The following is a 23,682-nucleotide window of genomic DNA, read 5'->3' as shown; positions in this document are numbered from 1 at the left end:
GGTCTCTGAGAGATAACATAGTCTCTGATCACCGGGGGTCTCTGAGAGATAACATAGTCTCTGATCACCGGGGGTCTCTGAGAGATAATATAGTCTCTGATCACCGGGGGTCTCTGAGAGATAACATAGTCTCTGATCACTGGGGGTCTCTGAGAGATAACATAGTCTCTGATCACCGGGGGTCTCTGAGAGATAACATAGTCTCTGAGAGATAACATAGTCTCTGATCACTGGGGGTCTCTGAGAGATAACATAGTCTCTGATAACCGGGGTCTCTGAGAGATAACATGGTCTCTGATCACCAGGGGTCTCTGAGAGATATTATAGTCTCTGATCACCGGGGGTCTCTGAGAGATAACATAGTCTCTGATCACTGGGGGTCTATGAGAGATAACATAGTCTCTGATCACTGGGGGTCTCTGAGAGATAACATAGTCTCTGATCACTGGGGGTCTCTGAGAGATAACATAGTCTCTGATCACCGGGGGTCTCTGAGAGATAACATAGTCTCTGATCACCGGGGGTCTCTGAGAGATAACATAGTCTCTGAGAGATAATATAGTCTCTGATCACCGGGGTCTCTGAGATATAACATAGTCTCTGATCACCGGGGGTCTCTGAGATATTATAGTCTCTGATCACCGGGGGTCTCTGAGAGATAACATAGTCTCTGATCACCAGGGGTCTCTGAGAGATAACATAGTCTCTGATCACCGGGGGTCTCTGAGAGATAACATAGTCTCTGATCACCGGGGGTCTCTGAGAGATAACATAGTCTCTGATCACCGGGGGTCTCTGAGAGATAATATAGTCTCTGATCACCGGGGGTCTCTGAGAGATAACATAGTCTCTGATCACTGGGGGTCTCTGAGAGATAACATAGTCTCTGATCACCGGGGGTCTCTGAGAGATAACATAGTCTCTGAGAGATAACATAGTCTCTGATCACTGGGGGTCTCTGAGAGATAACATAGTCTCTGATAACCGGGGTCTCTGAGAGATAACATGGTCTCTGATCACCAGGGGTCTCTGAGAGATATTATAGTCTCTGATCACCGGGGGTCTCTGAGAGATAACATAGTCTCTGATCACTGGGGGTCTATGAGAGATAACATAGTCTCTGATCACTGGGGGTCTCTGAGAGATAACATAGTCTCTGATCACTGGGGGTCTCTGAGAGATAACATAGTCTCTGATCACCGGGGGTCTCTGAGAGATAACATAGTCTCTGATCACCGGGGGTCTCTGAGAGATAACATAGTCTCTGAGAGATAATATAGTCTCTGATCACCGGGGTCTCTGAGATATAACATAGTCTCTGATCACTGGGGGTCTCTGAGAGATAATATAGTGTCTGATCACTGGGGGTCTCTGAGAGATAACATGGTCTCTGAGAGATAATATAGTCTCTGATCACCGGGGTCTCTGAGATATAACATAGTCTCTGATCACTGGGGGTCTCTGAGAGATAACATAGTCTCTGAGAGATAATATAGTCTCTGATCACCGGGGTCTCTGAGATATAACATAGTCTCTGATCACTGGGGGTCTCTGAGAGATAACATAGTCTCTGATCACTGGGGGTCTCTGAGAGATAATATAGTCTCTGATCACTGGGGGTCTCTGAGAGATAATATAGTCTCTGATCACTGGGGGTCTCTGAGAGATAATATAGTCTCTGATCACCGGGGTCTCTGAGATATAACATAGTCTCTGATCACTGGGGGTCTCTGAGAGATAACATAGTCTCTGATCACTGGGGGTCTCTGAGAGATAATATAGTCTCTGATCACTGGGGGTCTCTGAGAGATAATATAGTCTCTGATCACTGGGGGTCTCTGAGAGATAATATAGTCTCTGATCACCGGGGGTCTCTGAGAGATAACATAGTCTCCGATCACCGGGGTCTCTGAGAGATAACATAGTCTCTGATCACCGGGGGTCTCAAAGATAACATAGTCTCTGATCACCGGGGGTCTCAAAGATAACATAGTCTCTGATCACCGGGGGTCTCTGAGATAACATAGTCTCTGATCACCGGGGGTCTCTGAGAGATAACATAGTCTCTGATCACCGGGGGTCTCTGAGAGATAACATAGTCTCTGATCACCAGGGGTCTCTGAGAGATAACATAGTCTCTGATCACCAGGGGTCTCTGAGAGATAACATAGTCTCTGATAACCGGGGGTCTCTGAGATATAACATAGTCTCTTATCACCGGGGTCTCTGAGATATAACATAGTCTCTGATCACCGGGGGTCTCTGAGGTATAACATAGTCTCTGATCACCGGGGGTCTCTGAGAGATAACATAGTCTCTGATCACCGGGGGTCTCTGAGAGATAACATAGTCTCTGATCACCGGGGGTCTCTGAGATAACATAGTCTCTGATCACCGGGGGTCTCTGAGAGATAATAGTCTCTGATCACCGGGGGTCTCTGAGAGATAATAGTCTCTGATCACCGGGGGTCTCTGAGAGATAATATAGTCTCTGAGAGATAATATAGTCTCTGATCACCGGGGGTCTCTGAGAGATAATATAGTCTCTGATCACCGGGGTCTCTGAGATATAACATAGTCTCTGATCACCGGGGGTCTCTGAGGTATAACATAGTCTCTGATCACCGGGGGTCTCTGAGAGATAACATAGTCTCTGATAACCGGGGGTCTCAAAGATAACATAGTACAGAGGAGATGAGCGATAGATTCTCCTTGAAGAGCGGACAGTCACCGGCACAAATATCAAAGTGTACAGAGCCATTGGGAATGTGTGGGAAATCTGGCAAGTGCCGGCAGCCAGGGCACGGGTATATGGTGGTCCTCATTATCTCCAGAGCAGGCTGCCCCCTTGTTTGAGTGCAATGCTCCACAGTCTCTGCCTGTGCTAATAGATGTGGGTCATTTATGGCCAGTTCTGGTTCAGTGGCCTTTACCTCTTTGTATTTCAGTGGCCGCACGAGTTCTGAGTCGGTCGCATTCACTGCAGGACTGCCAGCTTGCTGTCTCTCCATACTACCCTACTCTGATGGGGTCTCCAAGCACAGAGGAGACTGGACCGCAAGAAGGAAACCACAGCGAGGGTCCACAGGGTGAGGAAGGCCGTGGCAATGAGCTACAGGGGCAGCTGCAGAATGGGCAGCAGACTGACATGAGAACAGAGGATGAGATTGAGGTTCAGGACTGGCATGGGGAGGCACGGAGTGAACCTGTCATTATGGACCTTTCCAAGGATCAGGCCCAAGACCTAGCAGTGAAGGACCAGAACAGGGGTCAGCAAAAAGCAGAGATACCTGAAGGGGTGATGGCAGCAGCTCCTCCGATGGTGGCCATAAGAGACAAGGAGACAAGGGTCAGCAGTGACACAGGCACTTCACTCAGGTCCATGCAAGAAGCTGAGGTTCTAATGGACTCATCGGAGCTTCGATTCATGCAAGAATATCAACATGAGCTGCTGGCAGGAATGGACCAAGTGACCATTGTCCCACTAGAGGCACAAGACAGATGTGGATTTAAGGTGAGGTGATCCTGTCCCTGCTCCAGGTTATTATAGCCATTTATTATTATCAAAGCACCATTCATTCCATAGCGCTGTACATATGATAAGCGGTGCACATACATAATACAGACATTTGCACTAATCATAAACAAGACGAGTTACAGACTGGTACAGAAGGAGAGAGGGCCCTGCCCGCGAGGCTTACAATCTACATGGTATGGGAGAAGGACACAGTAGGTGCGAGTGAAGCGGGTCATGGCGGTATAGAGGCAGCAGGGTCACTGGTTGTAGGCTTGTCTGAAGAGGTGGGTTTTCAGGTTTCTTTTGAAGGATTCCACTGTAGGTGAGAGTCTGATATGTTGGGGCAGCGAGTTCCAGAGTATGGGGGATGCACGGGGGAAATCTTGGAGGTGATTGTGGGAAGAGGTGATAAGAGGAGAGAAGGAGGTCTTCTGAGGATCGGAGAGTACGTGTGGGGATGTATCGGGAGGTCAGAGATGTAGGGAGGGGACAGGTTGTGGACGGCCTTGTATGTATTTGTTAGTACTTTGAAGTGAATTCGCTGGGCAATGGGGAGCCAGTGAAGGGATGGCAGAGCGGAGAGGCAGAGGAGTAACAGGGTGAGAGGTGGATCAGTCGGGCAGCAGAGTTGAGGATAGATTGGAGGGGTGCGAGAGTGCTAGATGGGAGGCCACAGAGGAGGATGTTGCAGTAGTCTAGGCGGGAGATAATGAGGGCATGTACAATCGTAGATTCAAAGTTGAGGAAAGCACGGATGCGGGAGATGTTTTTGAGTTGGAGGCGGCAGGTGGTGGAAAGGGCTTGGATGTGCGGTCGGAAGGAGAGGGCAGAATCCAAGGTCACTCCAAGGCAGCGGACTTGGTTGACTGGGGAGAGTGTGCAGCCATTGATCGTGATAGATAGGTCTGTTGGGGGGGTTGAGCAAGATGGGGGAAAGATGATGAATTCTGTCTTATCCATGTTAAGTTTTAGAAAGAGAAAGGCGAAGAAGGAGGATATAGAAGATAGACATTGTGGGATTCTTGATAGTAAGGTGATGCTGTCTGGAGCAGAGAGGTAGATTTGTGTGTCGTCAGCGTAGGAGTGATACTGAAAGCCATGGGACTCTAGAGAAGAGCAGAGGTCCTAGGACAGAGCCTTGTGGGACACCAACAGAGAGGGAATGAGACGAGGAGGTGGTGCGAGAGTGGGAGACGCTAAACGTCCGGTCTGTGAGGTATGATGTGATCCAGGAGAGGGCCAGGTCAATGATGCCAAGAGATGAGATTGTTTGTAACAGAAGGGACTGGTCGACTGTGTCAGAGGCAGAGGAAAGGTCAAGGAGAAGGAGGACAGAGTAATGGAGAAGGCAGAGGACAGGTCAAGGAAGAGGAGGACAGAGTAATGGAGGAGGAGGACAGTGTAATGGAGAAGGCAGAGGACAGGTCCAGGAGAAGGAGGACAGAGTAATGTTTTTTGTTTTGGCTGTCAGTAAGTCATTGGTGACTTTGGTAAGGGCAGTCTCAGTTGAGTGGTGGGGTTGGATGCCAGATTGTAGTCGGTCAAAGAGGGAGCAGGAGAAGAGGTGAGAGGACAGTTCAGAATGGACATGTTGTTCAAGTAGCTTTGAGGCATACGGAAGAAGTGATATGGGGCGATAACTGGACAAAGAAGATGGGTCAAGTGAAGGCTTTTTGAGGATGGGTGTAATGGTAACGTGTTTAAAAGCAGAGGGGAAGACACCAGAGGTGAGTGATTGGTTGAAGAGATGAGTTAGGGCTGGGATAAACACTGTGGTGAGGTTAGGGATGAGGTGGGATGGGATTGGGTCAAGTGCACAGGTGGTGAGATGTGATCTGGAGAGTGGAGAGTTCTTCTTCTGTAATGGTGGAGAAGCGGGTTTTGGGAGAAGAGGACTGAGCAGTTGTGTAGAGGGTCTGTGGGGACTGTGCACCGAAGCCTTCTCTGATGTTGACTATCTTTTGTTTGAAGTATGTGGCAAAGTCCTCAGCTGAGAAGGGAGGAGAGGGTGGGGGCGCTGGGGGACGAAGAAGGGAGTTAAAAGTGCTAAAAAGTTGTTTAGGGCCGTGGCGAGGAAAGATATGAGAGATGAGAAGTCGCCTGCTTCCCATCAGCGAGTGAGGATTTGAATATGAGGAGGGATTGCTTGTATGCGGTGAAGTGATCCTTAGGGTGGGATTTCTTCCATCGCCGCTCAGCAGCCCTGGAAGCTTGTCTGAGTTTTTTGGTCAGGTTGGTGTGCCAGAGTTGTCTGTTGATTTTTCGGGTTTTGTTGTGTGTGAGGGGGCGACAGTGTCCAGAGCTGTACTTATTGTGGTGTTATACAGGGTGGTGGCAGTATCTGGGTCTTAGAGGGAACAGATAGTAGAGAGTGGCAGAAGAGTCAGAAAGCAAGCAAAAGTCGAGATGTTTAGGTTCCTGCGGGGGTGTGCTGGTGTGTGGACCGGGGGAGGAGCAGAAGAGACCAGTAAAGAGAAGGTGAGTAGGTTGTGGTCGGATAGGGGGAGAGGTGAGTCACAAAGGTTACATAGGGAGCAGAGACGGGTAAAGATCAGATCCAGAGTGTGACCATCTCTGGGTGGGAGCTGAAGACCACTGTGATAGGCCGAAGGAGGAAGAGAGTGATAGGAGTTTAGAGGCGGCCGAGTGGCAGGTGTCAATAGGGATGTTGAAGTCACCCATGATGATAGTGGGGATGTCGGCAGAAAGTGTAGTAGCCAGGTGTTAAAGTGGTCAAGAAAGATGGTGGCTGGGCCTGGGGGGCGGTAAATGACAGCTACTTGAAGGTTGGAGGGAGAGTAGATGCGAACAGAGTGTACTCCAAATGAGGTGAGTGTAATGGAGGGTGGTAGTGGAGTTGGGCTGTAGGAGCAGGTGTCTGATAGGAGAAGACCAACTCCTCCACCATGTTTGCAGCCGGGGCGGGGGGTGTGAGTGAATTGAAATCCGCTATAAGAGAGTGCAGCAGGGGAGGAGGTGTCAGCCATGTTTCTGTGAGACCCAGAAAGGAAAGGTTTTGAGAGATGAAAAGTTCATGAATGTAGGACAGTTTGTTACAGACAGAGCGTGCGTTCCATAATGCTCCTGCAAGAGGAACCAAAGGAGCAGGGGTCAGAGGAATGGTTATTAGGTTTAAGGGGTTGCAGAAATTTGTAGAAGGAGATTTGTAGTGGGACATGGAGGTGATAGTGGGGATTTGCTGAGGGGGGTCTGGATTTGAAGAGATATCACCAGCAGTAAGGAGAAGCAGAGAAAGTGTTAATAGATGAGAATAGGAGAGGGCAGGAGGTATCTGTGTGTGTTGTGTTTTACATTACCAAACAGGTTTGTGCAAGCCGTCAGTTGAGAAGGTAAGATGGAGGGAGAGATGAATAGTTCCTTGCTTGGTGAATGGATGTGGGGGTATTTCTGGAGATTTTGGAAAAGTGGGAAGAGTAAGAGGAAAAAGTGAAACATTGTTTGCAGTAACTGTGGTTCCCTTCTGGTTCCATTCTGCTACAATTCAGTATGTGCCCAAAGGGTTGCACTTGAAAGATGTTGCATTTGGAAAGACCAAGGTCTGGAAGATCTAAGGACTTAGATTTATACTACTCAGTGTTCAATCAGGTGTGACCAAGAGGGGAGGGGGGGGGGGGGTACATATGGCCTAATCAGGGAGGACCAGATACAGGGGTGAAATAGTCAAGGTAAGTAAACAAATACTCTATAAATCCAGCAGGGAAAGAGACGTTAATGGTTCAATGTAGACATACCAGGGATGAGAAGGAAAGATGAGGGGTGTGGACAATATCAGACTGTGGAAAAGCTGGGTGTAGCAGTTAGCTTCAATGCAGACATACCTGGAGAGGAGAGAATTGGGCGATGGTCAGCAGTCGGCAGCGATGACAAAGTGGATTCCATATACATAATATTACATTCTGGTATAATTCAGTATGTGCACTTAAAGTGTTGCACTTGAAAGATGTTGCATTTGAAAAGCCCCATTCTATAATAATTCTGTGCTCCATCATCCCCCGGACTGTTCTGCCTTGTCCATGAGTTGTTTCCTGTCATTGTCTCCATTCCGTGTCCTTTCCATCTCAGCCGCTCCATGGGCATGCTTCCTTCATGTGTAACATTCACGGTCCTGTATTCCTATATGGTCCCATCGTATTTCACGCTCCCATCATTCTCTCATGATCCCATAGACTCAGGTGCGGACTGGGAACTTAAAGTGGCCCTGGGAAAAGAAAAACTAAAAGTAGCCCCATTTTGTAGGCAGGTCCAAATTAACAGAAGGCGGGGCAACACAAGTAGGCGGGGTCCTACTGTGTTGCCCCGCCTACTTGTACCATCCATGCAGAACAAAATAACCAGGGGTGCACAACGTTTCCTGGTTGGGGGCCACATTGCCAGACTTAACCAATGACGAGGGCCGAAATTAAAATTTTAAGGTGTATTAACAACTGAAATATTGTACTTATGGCATATTGAACACACATTATATACCATTAATGTCTAGTTACACTTCCAGGACTCCCATCTAATGGGAGAAATACATGAAAAATACATGTGAGCAGCCACAAGACATAGACATACATGTCTGTTACCAGATGGTTGGGGGCCACACAGAATGGTATCAAGGGCCGCATGTGGCGCACCCCTGCAAATAACAGTGTAGCACAATATACTGCCCCAAAAGCCGTCCCTCTGTGGTGGCCATCAATAGCTGCCGTCTTCTGTCCACCTCCTCCAGTTCTCTAGGAGGGGAGGTGCGGCTGCAGCAGTTGAATTCAGGAGGGCCGGGTACATGACTACCTGATTCTCACAGCATCAATTACTGTTGAGAGCTCATTACGTACCCCATCAGAAGCAGAGAGGAGGACTTGGGTGGCCCCTTGGGGAATTGGCCCTCCGGGAAACTTCCCTGTAGGGTCTATGGCCAATCCGCCCCTGCATAGACTCCAGGGGTTCCTTGGTATCTCAAATCTGGCATCGGTCTCTGATGGTCCCAACGATTGTCTGGGTCCCCTGGTCTGTCATTCTGCTATCGGTCTCTCACGGCCTCTGGTCTCTGACATTTCCATCAGTCTCTCATGATCCCATAGATCAGGGATGGTCAACCTGCGGCTCTCCAGCTGTTGCAGAACTACAACCCCCAGCATGCCCAGACTGCCTACAGCAGGGCATGGTGGGAATTGTAGTTTTACAACAGCTGGAGAGCCACAGGTTGGCCATCCCTGCCATAGACAGTCAAGATCCCCTGGTCTGCCATGCTCCCATCAGTCTCTGACGCTCCCATTGGTCTCTGATGCTTCCACTGTCTGTCATGTTCCCTCAGACTGTCATGGTGCCCTGGTCTCTGAGGCTCCCATCGGTCTCTGACCTATACATGGCACCGATCGATCTCTGAGGCTCCCATCGGTCTCTGACCTATACATGGCACCGATCGATCTCTGAGGCTCCCATCAGTCTCTGACCTATACATGGCACCGATCGATCCCTGAGGCTCCCATCGGTCTCTGACCTAATACATGGCACCGATCGATCTCTGAGGCTCCCATCGGTCTCTGACCTATACATGGCACCGATCGATCTCTGAGGCTCCCATCGGTCTCTGACCTATTCATGGCACCGATCGATCTCTGAGGCTCCCATCGGTCTCTGACCTATACATGGCACCGATCGATCTCTGAGGCTCCCATCGGTCTCTGACCTATACATGGCACCGATCGATCTCTGAGGCTCCCATCGGTCTCTGACCTATACATGGCACCGATCGATCTCTGAGGCTCCCATCAGTCTCTGACCTATACATGGCACCGATCGATCCCTGAGGCTCCCATCGGTCTCTGACCTATACATGGCACCGATCGATCTCTGATGCTCCCATCGGTCTCTGACCTATACATGGCACCGATCGATCTCTGAGGCTCCCATCAGTCTCTGACCTATAAATGGCACCGATCGATCTCTGAGGCTCCCATCAGTCTCTGACCTATAAATGGCACCGATCGATCCCTGAGGCTCCCATCGGTCTCTGATGCTTCTAATATTCCCTTTTACATGGTGATTCAGAGCTGAGTGATTCTGACTATTGGTAATAACTGCAATTAGCGACCATAAATAATGATTTGTAGGATCTTCTGCACATGTGGGGTCGGTATAGACAGATGAGTCTGACGTGTCTGGTGGGCTCTGTGTGTCCAGGCCTTCAACTGTGGTGCCTCTCATTTACTCTGTATCTCCTAGGTTGCTGGAGATGTGGTCTCCTGTAAGACGGCAGTGGAGCTTCTTTCTCACATGGTGTCCTCTCTGTCATCTCGTATGGTGACATTACAGTATCCGGGGGTGTCACTCTTTCTACTGGAAGACGAGGGTCAGCAGGCAGTGCTGGAGATTGAACAGCAGCAACGGTGCATCATCGACATGTCTCATCTTAGTTGGAATGTGGCGGGCAGTAAGGTAAAGGCGCAGCACATAGTGAATCTGACAGCTAATAAATACAATTCTCATCTTTAGGCCTCATGCACACGACTGGATGTGAGACAACACGGACTGCGTCTGTATTTTGCAGATCTGTTTTGGGGTCTGCAACTCGCTGATACGGTCATGTGCATGAGGCCTTAGTCTTCCATGTAATCTTGTCTTTTCCTGTAGCATGTGGATCCCTGGAGCTTTGTACATATCTCCGACACCTCTCCTGTACAGTCCATCATGGCTGAAGAGTTGTCAGAAGCAGCAGGTGCACGGCTTGCTGCAGACATAGGTGAGCTGCACATCCTGTACGGAAAGCGTGGGCTGTGATACACTCCCCTGTCCTCTCCCTGAGTGCACGTGGTCTGGGCATGAACCTGTAATAAGGGGTGTCAGTGCTGGTATACAGCTGTGGATGGCCAGCGTCTTCATTGCTGCCCCTTCATGGTCAGGATTTTGAGGTCACGAACGTTGTCCCCTCTGATCAGACAGTGACGCATATCCGCATGGCATGCCATTAATTCCTGTGATGGAAAACCCCTATAACGTCCTCTGTGAATGGCATCTTCTATGGTAAGCGGCCACAGAGGGATTATCTGACATCCATTACTATACTATGAATTAATATGTATTAACCTTCCCGAGATCTAGAGGGAGGGAAGGGGGGGGGGTCTGGAGGGAGGACGGGGAGAGAGGGGTCTGGAGGGAGGACGGGGGGAGAGAGGGGTCTGGAGGGAGGACGGGGGGAGAGAGGGGTCTGGAGGGAGGACGGGGGGAGAGAGGGGTCTGGGGGGAGAGAGGGGTCTGGAGGGAGGACGGGGGAGAGAGGGGTCTGGAGGGAGGACGAGGGGAGAGAGGGGTCTGGAGGGAGGACAGAGGGAGAGGGGTCGGGAGGGAGGACGAGGGGAGAGAGGGGTCTGGAGGGAGGACAGAGGGAGAGGGGTCGGGAGGGAGGACGAGGGGAGAGAGGGGTCTGGAGGGAGGACAGAGGGAGAGGGGTCTGGAGGGAGGACAGAGGGAGAGGGGTCTGGAGGGAGGACGGGGGGAGAGAGGGGTCTGGAGGGAGGACGGGGGGAGAGAGGGGTCTGGAGGGAGGACGGGGGGAGAGAGGGGTCTGGAGGGAGGACGGGGGGAGAGAGGGGTCTGGAGGGAGGACGGGGGGAGAGAGGGGTCTGGAGGGAGGACAGAGGGAGAGGGGTCTGGAGGGAGGACAGAGGGAGAGGGGTCTGGAGGGAGGACGGGGGGAGAGAGGGGTCTGGAGGGAGGACGGGGGGAGAGAGGGGTCTGGAGGGAGGACGGGGGGAGAGAGGGGTCTGGAGGGAGGACGGGGGGAGAGAGGGGTCTGGAGGGAGGACGGGGGGAGAGAGGGGTCTGGAGGGAGGACGGGGGGAGAGAGGGGTCTGGAGGGAGGACGGGGGGAGAGAGGGGTCTGGAGGGAGGACGGGGGGAGAGGGGGGTCTGGAGGGAGGACGGGGGGAGAGAGGGGTCTGGAGGGAGGACGGGGGGAGAGAGGGGTCTGGAGGGAGGACGGGGGGAGAGAGGGGTCTGGAGGGAGGACGGGGGGAGAGAGGGGTCTGGAGGGAGGACAGAGGGAGAAGGGTCTGGAGGGAGGAAGGGTGGGTCGGGAGGGAGGAAGGGTGGGTCGGGAGGGAGGACAGAGGGGGAGGGAGGGAGGGAGGACAGAAGGAGAGGTAGGGATTTGGAGGGAGGACAGGGGGGAGAAGGGGTCTGGAGGTGTAAGCCGTGTACCGGGGTGGGCTCCCCAGGAGACGGTGAAGTCATGAATGAGGAAAGCAACTCAAACACCAGTTTTGCCAAAACCGTATATTTACTTAAACGTGGTCATGAACGCAACAGATGCTGGTTACATGTAAATTTACATACACCCAGCCAGGGGCTGACCCTTGTGCTGTTCAGCGCGGCGCCCTCTGGTGGATGCTGGAGGTATTAGCGGTAATTTTACCTACTGGTGGGCTCAAATAGACCAGCCACGCTTTACCTGTTATTACCCTAGAATCAGGAACAATTGTTGGGTGCATAATGCGGGCTAGCCTGCGGTGCAGCACAACAGCTAACAATCTTATTACATGCTATAGTATTCCCTTCCCCAATAACTGGTCAATAGCACGTGCCTATAGTGTTTCTCCTGAATACACCAGCCTGGCTTGAATTAGTTTTGAAGCTTCTCAGCTCTCAGGTGTGAACTGACCCTTTAAACGTGAAGTTCTTGTTAAATGGGTTATCCCATGATTAATGTAAAAAATTAAAATCTGACATTTTATAGCACATGACTGTCTGTCTTTCTAACAAAGCCAGAACCAGCCCTGTACCTCACATGGATCCTGAGATCTCCCCATTCATTGCTCTGCTAGATTTATATCAAGCTGACAGCTCAGGGGGAGTGTCCTTTCTGCTGCAGCTAAGGGGGCGTGTCTCAGCTCAGGCGACAGTTGAAGGATGAGCCGGTCAAAGAAATAAGAAGAAAAAAAAACAGCGGGTGGCGCTATACAGATACATTTTATTGAATAACTCAGTGGCTATGCTAAATTTTTAATTACATGCAATTACAAAAGTCTTCAGATCCAGGTGCTGGTTTGAAAACTGTAGAATATTTTTCGTGGGACAACCCCTTTAAGAGCAGTTAACAGCACTTGTGGCCTGACACAAACAGCAAACCTAACTAGGATCTGTAGGATCCTAGGCACCAAAACCCGGATCTGCTTTGTGTAAGCTGGTGACTGTGGACAGAACAAGGGTTTCTCCAACAAGTGTGCGGTACTGCAGTGTCTGTGGCTTTACTCCTCAGCTCCCATCTGAATTCCTGGCTGCAATTTCCTTTCCTTTGAACTAGATCAGGGTAATGGACACAATCAGCTCCCCTTGGCTGCAGCTCTGGTCCCAGAAGCATGCTCTCACGCTTGGATGTCGAGGGATTATCCTCACACACAGCTCCTGGATGCCTCTTCCAAGCTCACCCCAAGATGGAGGATCCTTCACTTCCTTTCCAGGCTTGTAACTCCACCCCCAGAGAGTTTTCAACATCAGATGAATCTAGAAATGCAGTCCTTTTTAGCAATGCTTAGGAAACAGTGGCCCCTTGTGGCCAAACAGCAGAATGTCAGTCCAAATCGTCACCATACAAACTCCTCCTGGGCATAGTGCTGTGGGGGCACACCAACATTGGGCCTGGTTGTTCTTCGCAGAGTGACAAGCTCAGGAGCACTTGGGGCGTCAGGCACATCTAATGGAGGAGCTGCTGGCTGCTCAACACTTTCCCTGAGTGGCAAACCTGCCACGGCCGGAGCCTCTGTGGGTACCATGGCAGGGACCATCATTCCTCCTCATCTAAGGGGATTTCCTCTGTACTCGGAGAAGGCATTTCCTCCACACACACACGGGCTCATCAAAATTACAATGCCTCAGCATGTTACGGTGCAAGTTCTGTGAGGGCTCCCCAGGCCCTACTGGCTCTATGGCACGGTCTACCCTCCTCTTCGCTTAGAATGGGACCGCTTCCCACCGCCCATCCAACCTCTCAGATGACCACTTGGCCCTGACCATCCCTCTGCACTCACTGGTCTTGGGTTAGAGTGAACCACTTGTCTCGGGCGCTTCCCCACAACCTTGTGTCCCGCTCTCAGCCAGCAGCGGTGCTCTTGCACCCATGTAGTGGTATTTCTCGGTGGTGGCTCCATTTAATCTCCCATCCGGCTCTCCCAAACATGAGCATATGTGGGGAGTAACCAGTGGTACTGTGTACCCTGTTATAGGCCCACATCAGTTCGGGTAGGTACTCCGGCCACCGGGCCCTTTGGCTGTCCTCCAGAGTCTGCAGCATCTGGAGCAAGGTGCGGTTAAACCGCTCGCATGCCCTATTTCCCTGGGCCTGGTGCTGGACTGTTTGATCCCATACAGTTGGTACAGCTCATTCATTAGAGTACCCTGAAAACATGTCCCCTGGTCTGAATGTAACCTCCATGGACACCCAAACACCTGTATAAAGTGTTTGCAGACTGCTTCAGCTGCCGACTCTGCCGCTGGTAGGTACAGCCACCGCATAGTGAAATGATCTCTCATGACCAGACAATACGAGTGTCTGGTCGTCAGGTAGAGTACCCAATCTGTACATAATCGATCATAAGGAGCTCTAGGGGCGCTGAGGTCCGGATGGCCTGGACAGGAGCCCGCTGTTCAGTACTCTTACTCAGCCCGCAGGGCAGACACTTGAGACATGCCTCAGCCACCATGTCTGCCAAATCTGGACAGTATACCAGCTGTTGGAGCCACTTGAGCGTTTTGTTGCTGCCACAATGGGCACCCCTCTCATGAGCTTCCCAGGCGGTCTCCAGTTCCAGTGACATGGGGATGACAATCTGTTGCCGGTACTGGAGCTCTGATTGCAAGTATGTGGTCTGACACAGGAAACCCTGGGTAACAGTCAGCTTATCCTACTGCCTCAACAACTTCTGGCCCTCCGGAGTCAGAGGGGCCCGCTCTTCTGGCCGACATCAGATCCTGGTCCGGACCTATTCTTTCACTTTCCACAGGTCTGGGCAGGCAGTCTGGACCCTCTCCCAATCAGCCAACGTCTTTCCCAACACCATTGGCATCCCGGACGCCATCCCACTTGAATGTACCACATCCTGGAACATGGGTAATCGACCAAGGTTAGAAGTTTCAGGGTCTTCTAGCTCTTCATTGGCACTCTAAAGTCAGCGAGCCTATTGGCGTTGCCGCTCTCTCTCCCCGACCGGAACTTGATGCGGTATTGGTACTTAGAAAGGCGAGCCATCCATCTCTATTTAAGCACACTGAGCTTGGCATTCCCCAGATGTACTAACGGGTTGTTGTCTGTCATCACGGTCACCTCTGCACCTGTCAGGTACTCCCGCCAACCTATCGGTCATGGCCCACACAAGTGCCAGTAGTTCCAATTTAAAGGAGCTATAGTTGTCAGGGTTGCGCTCTGACTCCCTCAGAGACCGGCTGACATAGGCAATGATGCTGACGTCCGTCCTGGACTTGGGATAACATGGCCCCAGACCGTGTAGACTTCCGTCAGTGTACAGCAGAAATGGGGTATCGAATCGTGAATAAGCCAGAATCGGGGCACTGGTCAGCACCTCCTTCACTGCTTCAAAGACCTCTTGGTGCCAGGGTCCCCACTCGATGGGATGATTCTTTGGGCCCTGCAGTGCCTCTTGATAACTCATTTAACAGGCCTGCCAAATGAGCAAACTTGGGTATAAACCTCCTGTAGTAGCCGGCCAGTCCCACGAATGCTCGCACCTCTCGTAGTGTACGTGGCTGGGGCCACTTCTGGATGGCCTCCACCTTGCTAGGGGCTGGCTTTACCCCCTCCGGGATGACCAATTGTCTGAAATTCTGTTGGAACAGTTGGGACTTCTTGGGCTTGATCTTGAGCCCATGGTCTTGCTGGTGTCCTAGGACCTGTTGCAGTTTCTGGAGGTGATCCTCAAAGAAGGTCCCAAACACTACTATCTTGTCCAGGTATATCAATACTAACTCAAAGTTGAGGTCCGCTAGCCAGTGCTCAATTAGCCGCTGGAATGTTTTTCCGGGGCATTGGACAGGCCGAATGGCATCCAGTTGAACCTTTGTCTGTTTTGGCCACCGGTACCTGCCAATACTCGCTGGCCAGATCAGAAGTCGAGAAGAACATGACTCAGTTCGGACAACGACTCCTCAATCCACGGAAGGGGGTAGGCATCCCGGATGATCTGGGCATTCAGCTTCTGATAATCCGCACAGAACCGGAGACTCCCATCTTTTTTCCGCACCAACATCACTGGAGCAGCCCAGGGACTTTGACTCTCCTGGATGACCCAATTTTCCAGCATACTGGCTACCATGTCTTTCACCTCCTGGTGCGTCTTGGGCGGGATTTTCTGATACCGTTCCCTGATTGGTGCAGCATTGCCAGTGCGGTGGAAGCACACCCGAAGTCCTCATCATGTGTCGAAATAGCCTCCTGAAATTGCCACAGGGTTTCTTCCAGCAGCTTCTGTTGCCCTGGAGTCAGGGTCTTGCAGTCCACCCCCATCTGGGCCATGATCACTTGGCTATTCCACTCCGCTGTCGGGGTCTCCCTTTGATGGACCTCTACAGCATAGGTCCAGGCTGATCTCCTATCAGGCTGTAGCGTGAAGCCCCTTCATCGAGGGATTTCCCCTTTGGACATATACACTTTGGGCAGCAAGGTATTCCCAGGAACGGTTAACTCGCAGTCTTCAACGTTGAGACACCGTACAGGCACACATCCATCCTTCACAATAGCAAGGGCCCGGGCTCCCAGTGGGTGAGTTTGCGTTTCCTCTTGGTAAGCGGGCTTGATCAGGACCTCCAGTCCATTCAGCTGTTGTCCAGCCCCCACCGGCAGCATCAATATTTGTTCTTGTCGAGGTGGGATCTTCACCGGGGTCCTCCGCAGCACCTTGTCCAATGGGCCAACCAGACATGTTGCTCTTTTGCAGACTACAGCTCCTCACCATCTGCTGTAAAGCTTTCAGGGTTGGCCGGTGGGTGGTGGCCCGTTGCCAATACTTCGGCCCTATTTTTGCATACAGACTATGTTCTAGGTCTCTCAGCACATTCATACCTAGCGTCACCTCCATTTCTCTCCGGGACGAATGGTCCACCAGCACAACCCCCTTCTTGCGGATGTCTTGTCCAAATAGTCGGATCCGCATCCATACTATCCCTCGCACCTTCATCTCACGGTAATTGGTAGCTGTCAGCCTGATGACACTTCCAGCTCCATGTGCAAAAAAGTCTCTCTCGAAGAACTCTAGAGGCATAAGGGTGCACTCCGACCGTGTATCAACTAGGCAGTGTACCTTCTGGCCTTCCAACTCTGCTTCCATAACTGCTGGGATACAGGCCGTGTTCTTCACGCATGGGGCTTAGCTTCTGATGTACTGCCGCAGGACACCCAGGTACTGCGACAGTCTGAAGTTTAACGTCGACTCAGACTCCATCTGTATCGGGCACTCTCTGGCCATATGGCCATACTGTTGACAAGCCCAGCAGAGGGGCCCTCTTTCAGTGAGCCCCCGCATCCGAGTTATCCCCGCATCACTGTCCGTCTGACGTCACATTCTAGAGCCCCTAACGCAACCTCCACCCACAGCTCAGGTTACACATTTTAACCACACTCCGTACCCTTTCAGTCAAGTCCTGCAAAGTCATGTTTTTGATGTTAAATTTGGCGAGATGACTCCATTTCGCCTCCACAGGGATGGCTGGGGCTGGCTTGGCGGGGGCAGGCAATATCGGCGGCACTGGGGCCGGTTGTTCCAGCTGTATTGGGGCAAGCTTGCCTTACACTGGAGCACCCTAAGCTGGGTCTTTATGGACGTTCCCATATATAACGGTCGCTGTATCCTGCTGACTACGCCAAGTTGTAATCCGTGTACCGGGGTAAGCTCCCCAGGATACAGCGAAGTCACGAATGAAGAAAGTAACTCAAACACCAGTTTTTCCAAAACCGTATTTTTACTTAAACGTGGTCATGAACGCAACCACAGATATTGGTTACACACAAATAAATTTACATACACCCAGCCAGGGGCTGTGACCCTTGTGCTGTACAGCGCAGCGCCCTTTGGGGGATGCTGGAGGTATTAGCGGTAAATTTACCCACAAAATAGCCCAGCCTCGTCTTACCTGTTATTACTCTAGAATCAGGAACAATTGTTTGGTGTTTAATGCGGGCTAGCCTGCGGTGCAGCACAGCAGCTTACAATTTGATTACATGCTATAATTCCCTTTCCCAACAACTGGTTAAACAGCACGTACCTATAGTGTTTCTCCTGAATACACCAGCCTGGCTTAAATTAGTTGTGAAGCTTCTCAGCTCTCAGGTGTGAACGTTAAACGTGAAGTCCTTGTTAAGAGCAGTTAACAACACTTGTGGCCTGACACAAACCGCAAACCTAACTGACTGCAGGCCTGGTCTCAGTCTCTAGGATCCTAGGCACCAAAACTCTGAGATGTGTGCACAATTAGTCTTACCAACCCGATCTGCTTTGTGACTGGGACACAATCAGCTCCCCTTGGCTGCAGCTCTGGTCCCTGAAGCATGCTCTCACGCTTGGATGTCGAGGGATTCTCCTCACACACAGCTCCTCAATGCCTCTTCCAAGCTCACCTCAAGATGGAGGATCCTTCACTTCCTTTCCAGGCTTGTAACTCCACCCCCAGAGAGTTTTCAACATCAGATGAATCTAGAAATGCAGTCCTTTTTAGCTATAGTTCGGAAACAGCGGTCTCTTGTGTCCAAACAGCAGAATGTCAGTCCAGATCATTTAACTTCATTTACACGAATACAATGTTCACAAAATGAGTGCTTTTCCCCATCTCGTAGAGGGGAAAGAGGGGTCTAAGGGGAGGACAGAAAGGGAGGGGTCTGGATGGAGGAGTGGGGGTGGGGGGGTCTGGATGGAGGACAGAAGAGGATGAAGGGTCTGAAGGAATACTGAGGAGTTGGGTCTGTAGGGAGGACAGAGGATGAAGGGACGGGAAGGAGGACAGAGGATGGAGGGACTGGAAGGAGGACAGAGGGGAGGGTCTGGAGGGAGGACAGAGGAGGAGATTGTATCTTTTTGCTGATGGCTATGAATTCTTACATATCTTATTCTATTCTTTTTTTTTTATGCCCCCTTTCTCCCAGAGGATATAAAGGTATTTGCTTCTCTCCTGGAGAGTTCACAGGATGAAGACGACAAAGGAGAAACCGTTGAATGGAACCTAAAACAAGAAGACAATGAAGTGGATCTCTATACAGATAACTCTGCCAAAAGCCAAGATGAAGGCTCCTCTAAAAGTGAGGATGAAGAGCTGGACCAGGCGTGTAAGATGTCACGAGATGAGTTTCAGAGCGAACGACTGGATGAAGAAGCTCAGCTGCTCCTAGCCATACAGATGTCCATGGACACCCAAGGCACAACCATGGAGGACGAGGACAAGCAGTTACAACAGGCTCTAGAGCTTTCTCTTAGAGAACAAGTCTTGGAGGAAGTAGAAGAATCTTTACAGAGGGCTCTAGAAATGTCTCTACAAAATCCCTGGCCTTATAAGACAACTCATGCCCAAGAGCACATTGAGGTTTCTGGAAATGAGATAGAAAAAGCTTTGAACACTGCTCAAATAAAGGTACTGGCAGAGGACGAGACCAGTCTGGTGGTGGCATGTGCAACCATAAGGAAGGCCGTTACCGGAAGGCTATGCACTGTGACCCTGGATGGAATAGACAATTTCCAGAACAAAGCGGAGATCTTGTCTGCTCTGGAGAAGAAACACATGGTGACCATTACTGTGCATGAAGGGCAGGCACAGATACACGGATTCTTACAAAACCCCCTAAAGTGCCAGGAACAACTGTCCCTGATCCTGGACGCACTCCCTGCAGGCAGCAGGCCTCAGGCCGGGCCTATGACTCTGGACCCACTGCAGACAGTAGTCCTTATCCCTGTGTCCGACTCATCAGAGGAGTATAACAGGGTTGTCCAGCAATTCCTCGACACACTACATGAGCTGGGATCCGTCACTCAAGTCCTTCAGGTAATTCCGCTTCTCTTACAACATTGATGCAATGTAATATACCTGAACATGCATGTTACCGTTAAACATGGCGCCCACACAATGGTTTGTAACGTCCATGGTCGCCGTGCCTTCTCTTGTAGAAGAGCAGGGGATTAGACCGCCATGTAGCCACCAGGCTGAAGCTCATATTGACCACTTATCTGCTCGTTTAGGTGCAAAAGGTGCAAAACACTTTACTGTATAACCAGTACCAGCTGAAAAAGCAGAGCATGCTGGCGCAGCGCCCCGGAACCCTCATTGAGCGCACACTTTACCATGGAACCACAGAAAATGGCGCCAAAGAAATCTGTCACCATGGGTTTAACCGCAGCTTCTGTGGAAAGAACGGTAAGAACTGACAGGCAACAAGACGTCATCCGATGCAAATCTCCTTACACGACAATTCACCCGTCTCCTATACCCTCTCTGCTGTGTCACACTCCTCCTCGTATACCCTCTCCATTGTGTCACGCTTCTCCTCCTTTACCCTCTCCATTGTGTCACGCTTCTCCTCCGATAACCTCTCCATTGTGTCACGCTTCTCCTCCGATACCCTCTCCATTGTGTCACGCTTCTCCTCCTATACCCTCTCCATTGTGTCACGCTTCTCCTCCTATACCCTCTCCATTGTGTCACGCTTCTCCTCCGATACCCTCTCCATTGTGTCACGCTACTCCTCGTATACCCTCTCTGCTGTGGCGCACTTCTCCTCCTTTACCCTCTCCATTGTGTCACACTTCTCCTCCTTTACCCTCTCCATTGTGTCACACTTCTCCTCCTTTACCCTCTCCATTGTGTCACACTTCTCCTCCTTTACCCTCTCCATTGTGTCACACTTCTCCTCCTATACCCTCTACATTGTGTCACCCTCCTCCTCGTATACCCTCTCCATTGTGTCACACTTCTCCTCCTATACCCTCTCCATTGTGTTACCCTCCTCCTCGTATACCCTCTCCATTGTGTCACGCTTCTCCTCCTATACCCTCTCCATTGTGTCACGCTTCTCCTCCTATACCCTCTCCATTGTGTCACGCTTCTCCTCCTATACCCTCTCCATTGTGTCACGCTTCTCCTCCTATACCCTCTCCATTGTGTCACGCTTCTCCTCCGATACCCTCTCCATTGTGTCACGCTTCTCCTCCGATACCCTCTCCATTGTGTCACGCTCCTCCTCCGATACCCTCTCCATTGTGTCACGCTTCTCCTCCGATACCCTCTCCATTGTGTCACGCTTCTCCTCCGATACCCTCTCCATTGTGTCACGCTTCTCCTCCGATACCCTCTCCATTGTGTCACGCTTCTCCTCCGATACCCTCTCCATTGTGTCACGCTTCTCCTCCTATACCCTCTCCATTGTGTCACGCTTCTCCTCCTTATACCCTCTCCGTTGTGTCACGCTTCTCCTCCTATACCCTCTCCATTGTGTCACGCTTCTCCTCCTATACCCTCTCCATTGTGTCCCACTCCTCCCTGGTGGTACATTCTCTGCTGTACTCTGTGTGGTGTAATACCTGGACCCCTGATGTCACCTGTCTGTCACTTGCCTGTCATGTATGTAATTTGACCATACTTTTATCCATTGTCTTTTTTAGCCACTTTCTATGGGCACGGTGTGTACTTTGCTATTGAGTCTACAATGTCTGCCAGAGACAAATATTCGCCCCCATCCAGTGCAGGAAACAAGTACATTTTGGTGGCGCAGGTTCTGACTGGAGAGTTTGCTTTGGGAAAAGAAGACATGAAAACGCCTCCCATTAAGCCAGGAACGGTTGGTGAGGTTCCGCAGAGATACGACAGCTTAGTAGACCATCTTCAGAGCCCCGCCATCTTTGTCATATTTAATGATACACAAGCTTATCCACAATACCTTATTACCTGCCGTAATAATAAAGACAGTGGGAAATAAGCGGAGGCCAAGCAACGCATCAAGAAGTGGAAGTAACGTAAAGAATTATAATATTGGGTGAAGAATGGGGAACAGATTATCAAGTGATGAGCAGGCCGGGAACACGGGCTCATATCCTGGGAGGATCACTGGCTGATAACGGTCCCGCTGATGTCAGGACACGAGCCTGTAACCACAGATTGTCTTGTGCCAGTGGCCACCTATTTAGTAGGCAACACCTTAGGTCATATGGGGCTTTAAAATGTTTGTCGCGCTTTCAAAATAAAGCAGATTATAGTGCACTTCTCACATCTGGTGCCCTCTGAAGCCTTTCCCTTGTCTCTCCTAGGAGCACTCTCTGCAGTGTTCCCCCTCTCTTCTAGGAGCACTCTCTGCAGTGTTCCCCATCTCTCCTAGGAGCACTCTCTGCAGTGTTCCCCATCTCTCCTAGGAGCACTCTCTGCAGTGTTCCCCATCTCTCCTAGGAGCACTCTCTGCAGTGTTCCCCATCTCTCCTAGGAGCACTCTCTGCAGTGTTCCCCATCTCTCCTAGGAGCACTCTCTGCAGTGTTCCCCCTCTCTCCTAGGAGCACTCTCTGCAGTGTTCCCCCTCTCTTCTAGGAGCACTCTCTGCAGTGTTCCCCCTGTCTCTCCTAGGAGCACTCTCTGCAGTGTTCCCCATCTCTCCTAGGAGCACTTTCTGCAGTGTTCCCCCTCTCTCCTCGGAGCACTCTCTGCAGTGTTCCCCCTCTCTTCTAGGAGCACTCTCTGCAGTGTTCCCCATCTCTCCTAGGAGCACTCTCTGCAGTGTTCCCCATCTCTCCTAGGAGCACTCTCTGCAGTGTTCCCCCATCTCTCCTAGGAGCACTCTCTCTCTGCACTCTTCCGCTTGTCTCTCCTAGGTGCCCTCTTTCTGCAGTCTTCCCCCTGTCTCTCCTAGGTGCCCTTTCTCTCTGAAGTCTTCTCCTGTCTCTCCTGCAGCCTTCCCTTGTCCTTCTTGGGTGCCCTCCTCCTCCGCAGCTGTAACGCCCCAGAGGAGCATTACCACCTTTGCACCTCACCACTATGTCCTTATGGTCATCCTGAGTATCTATTCACAGGTCCTGCAAAATGTGTATTTATATTTCCTGTTTTCCGGTTTGTGTTCACATGTAATATGCCTGGTTCACCAGCAGATGGCAGAGCTACCTTGCATAGAATGGAGCCTTCATTCCATTCTAAACCCCCCCTCCTCTCTGTGGTGGGCGTGTCCCGCTTGCTGCAGGGAGGATGGAGTTCTAGTTGGTAGTCAGTGGAGAGGGAGTTCGAGCTTACCCCCTGCTAGCACGTCTCTGGACCAGGTGGAGCACCTCCAGTTCTGTTGGACCTGGAGGCAGATGCCGGAAGCCTCAGAAGCCAGGAGGAGAAAGATTTCCCTGGACAAAGTTAGAGACAGACCAGATTGCAAAGTGAAGTACAGCATAAAGCGGAAGCTGAGTTCTATAGCTATCCTGTTAGCACAGCAGAGCCAGAGAGCAACAGAAGTAGCAGAGAGGAGTTTGCCTGCCACAGTGAATGCCAAAGCCTGCTGGAAACAAGACAAAGGCCTCATGCACACGACTGTTGTGTGTTTTGCGGTCCGCAAATTGCAGATTCGCAAAACATGGATGGCGTCTGTGTGCGTTCTAACTGCCTATTCTTATCCGCAAAACAGACAAGAATAGGGCAGGTTATATTATTTTTTGCGGACCACGGAACGGATCAACGGATGCGGACAGCACACAAAGTAACATTATTTAAAATCAATAATTAAAAACATACATAAGCGTCATTCATATGGCCATTGATGGCAGTATTAGATAGAATAGAAGTGGCTATGGTAAAGGACTTACTTTACCGGGGAGAGAAGTATCGCGCTTCAGGGCATCAAACATCTCTCATACACTCAGCATTCATTATTGATGGGCTTACCCATGGATCAAACAAAATCTCTGCTTCACCAGATTAGACCATAATAATGGGCGATACCGAAGGCATACCTGGATGTTAGCAGTCTTACCCTCAGCCATCTTACCAACCTCAGCGAGTGTCTTCAGCTCTGTCTCCTGCACGGAGTGCTTCTTTCTGGACAACATCAGATTAAGTAGGAACAGCATCTCCTGTCCGAGATGATCCATCTTCTTATTGCACTACTACTCCCTTTATTTTTATTGTACTACTACTCCCTCCCTCCTTCAGAGGC

General features: G+C 50.9%; 1 protein-coding gene across 3 annotated transcripts in view; it reads left to right on the top strand.

Annotated features, from left to right (window-relative positions):
• The window catches only part of PARP10 (poly(ADP-ribose) polymerase family member 10), a 31,287-nt gene extending 9,524 nt beyond the window's left edge, over positions 1-21,763 (top strand). For all 3 annotated transcript variants that reach the window (XM_040432132.1, XM_040432131.1, XM_040432133.1), the window contains 6 exons: positions 2,949-3,514; positions 9,749-9,961; positions 10,157-10,265; positions 18,666-19,555; positions 19,750-19,924; positions 21,169-21,763. In XM_040432132.1, the coding sequence (XP_040288066.1) occupies positions 2,949-3,514; positions 9,749-9,961; positions 10,157-10,265; positions 18,666-19,555; positions 19,750-19,924; positions 21,169-21,482 (2,267 nt within the window). In that variant the 3' untranslated portion in view covers positions 21,483-21,763. The remainder of the gene's footprint in view (positions 1-2,948; positions 3,515-9,748; positions 9,962-10,156; positions 10,266-18,665; positions 19,556-19,749; positions 19,925-21,168) is intronic.
• Positions 21,764-23,682: the final 1,919 nt, after the last annotated feature.

Source organism: Bufo bufo, chromosome 5, assembly GCF_905171765.1.
Source record: "Bufo bufo chromosome 5, aBufBuf1.1, whole genome shotgun sequence".
In the NCBI taxonomy this organism is placed as follows: domain Eukaryota; kingdom Metazoa; phylum Chordata; class Amphibia; order Anura; family Bufonidae; genus Bufo; species Bufo bufo.
This window is presented reverse-complemented; position numbering and strand designations above follow the sequence as displayed.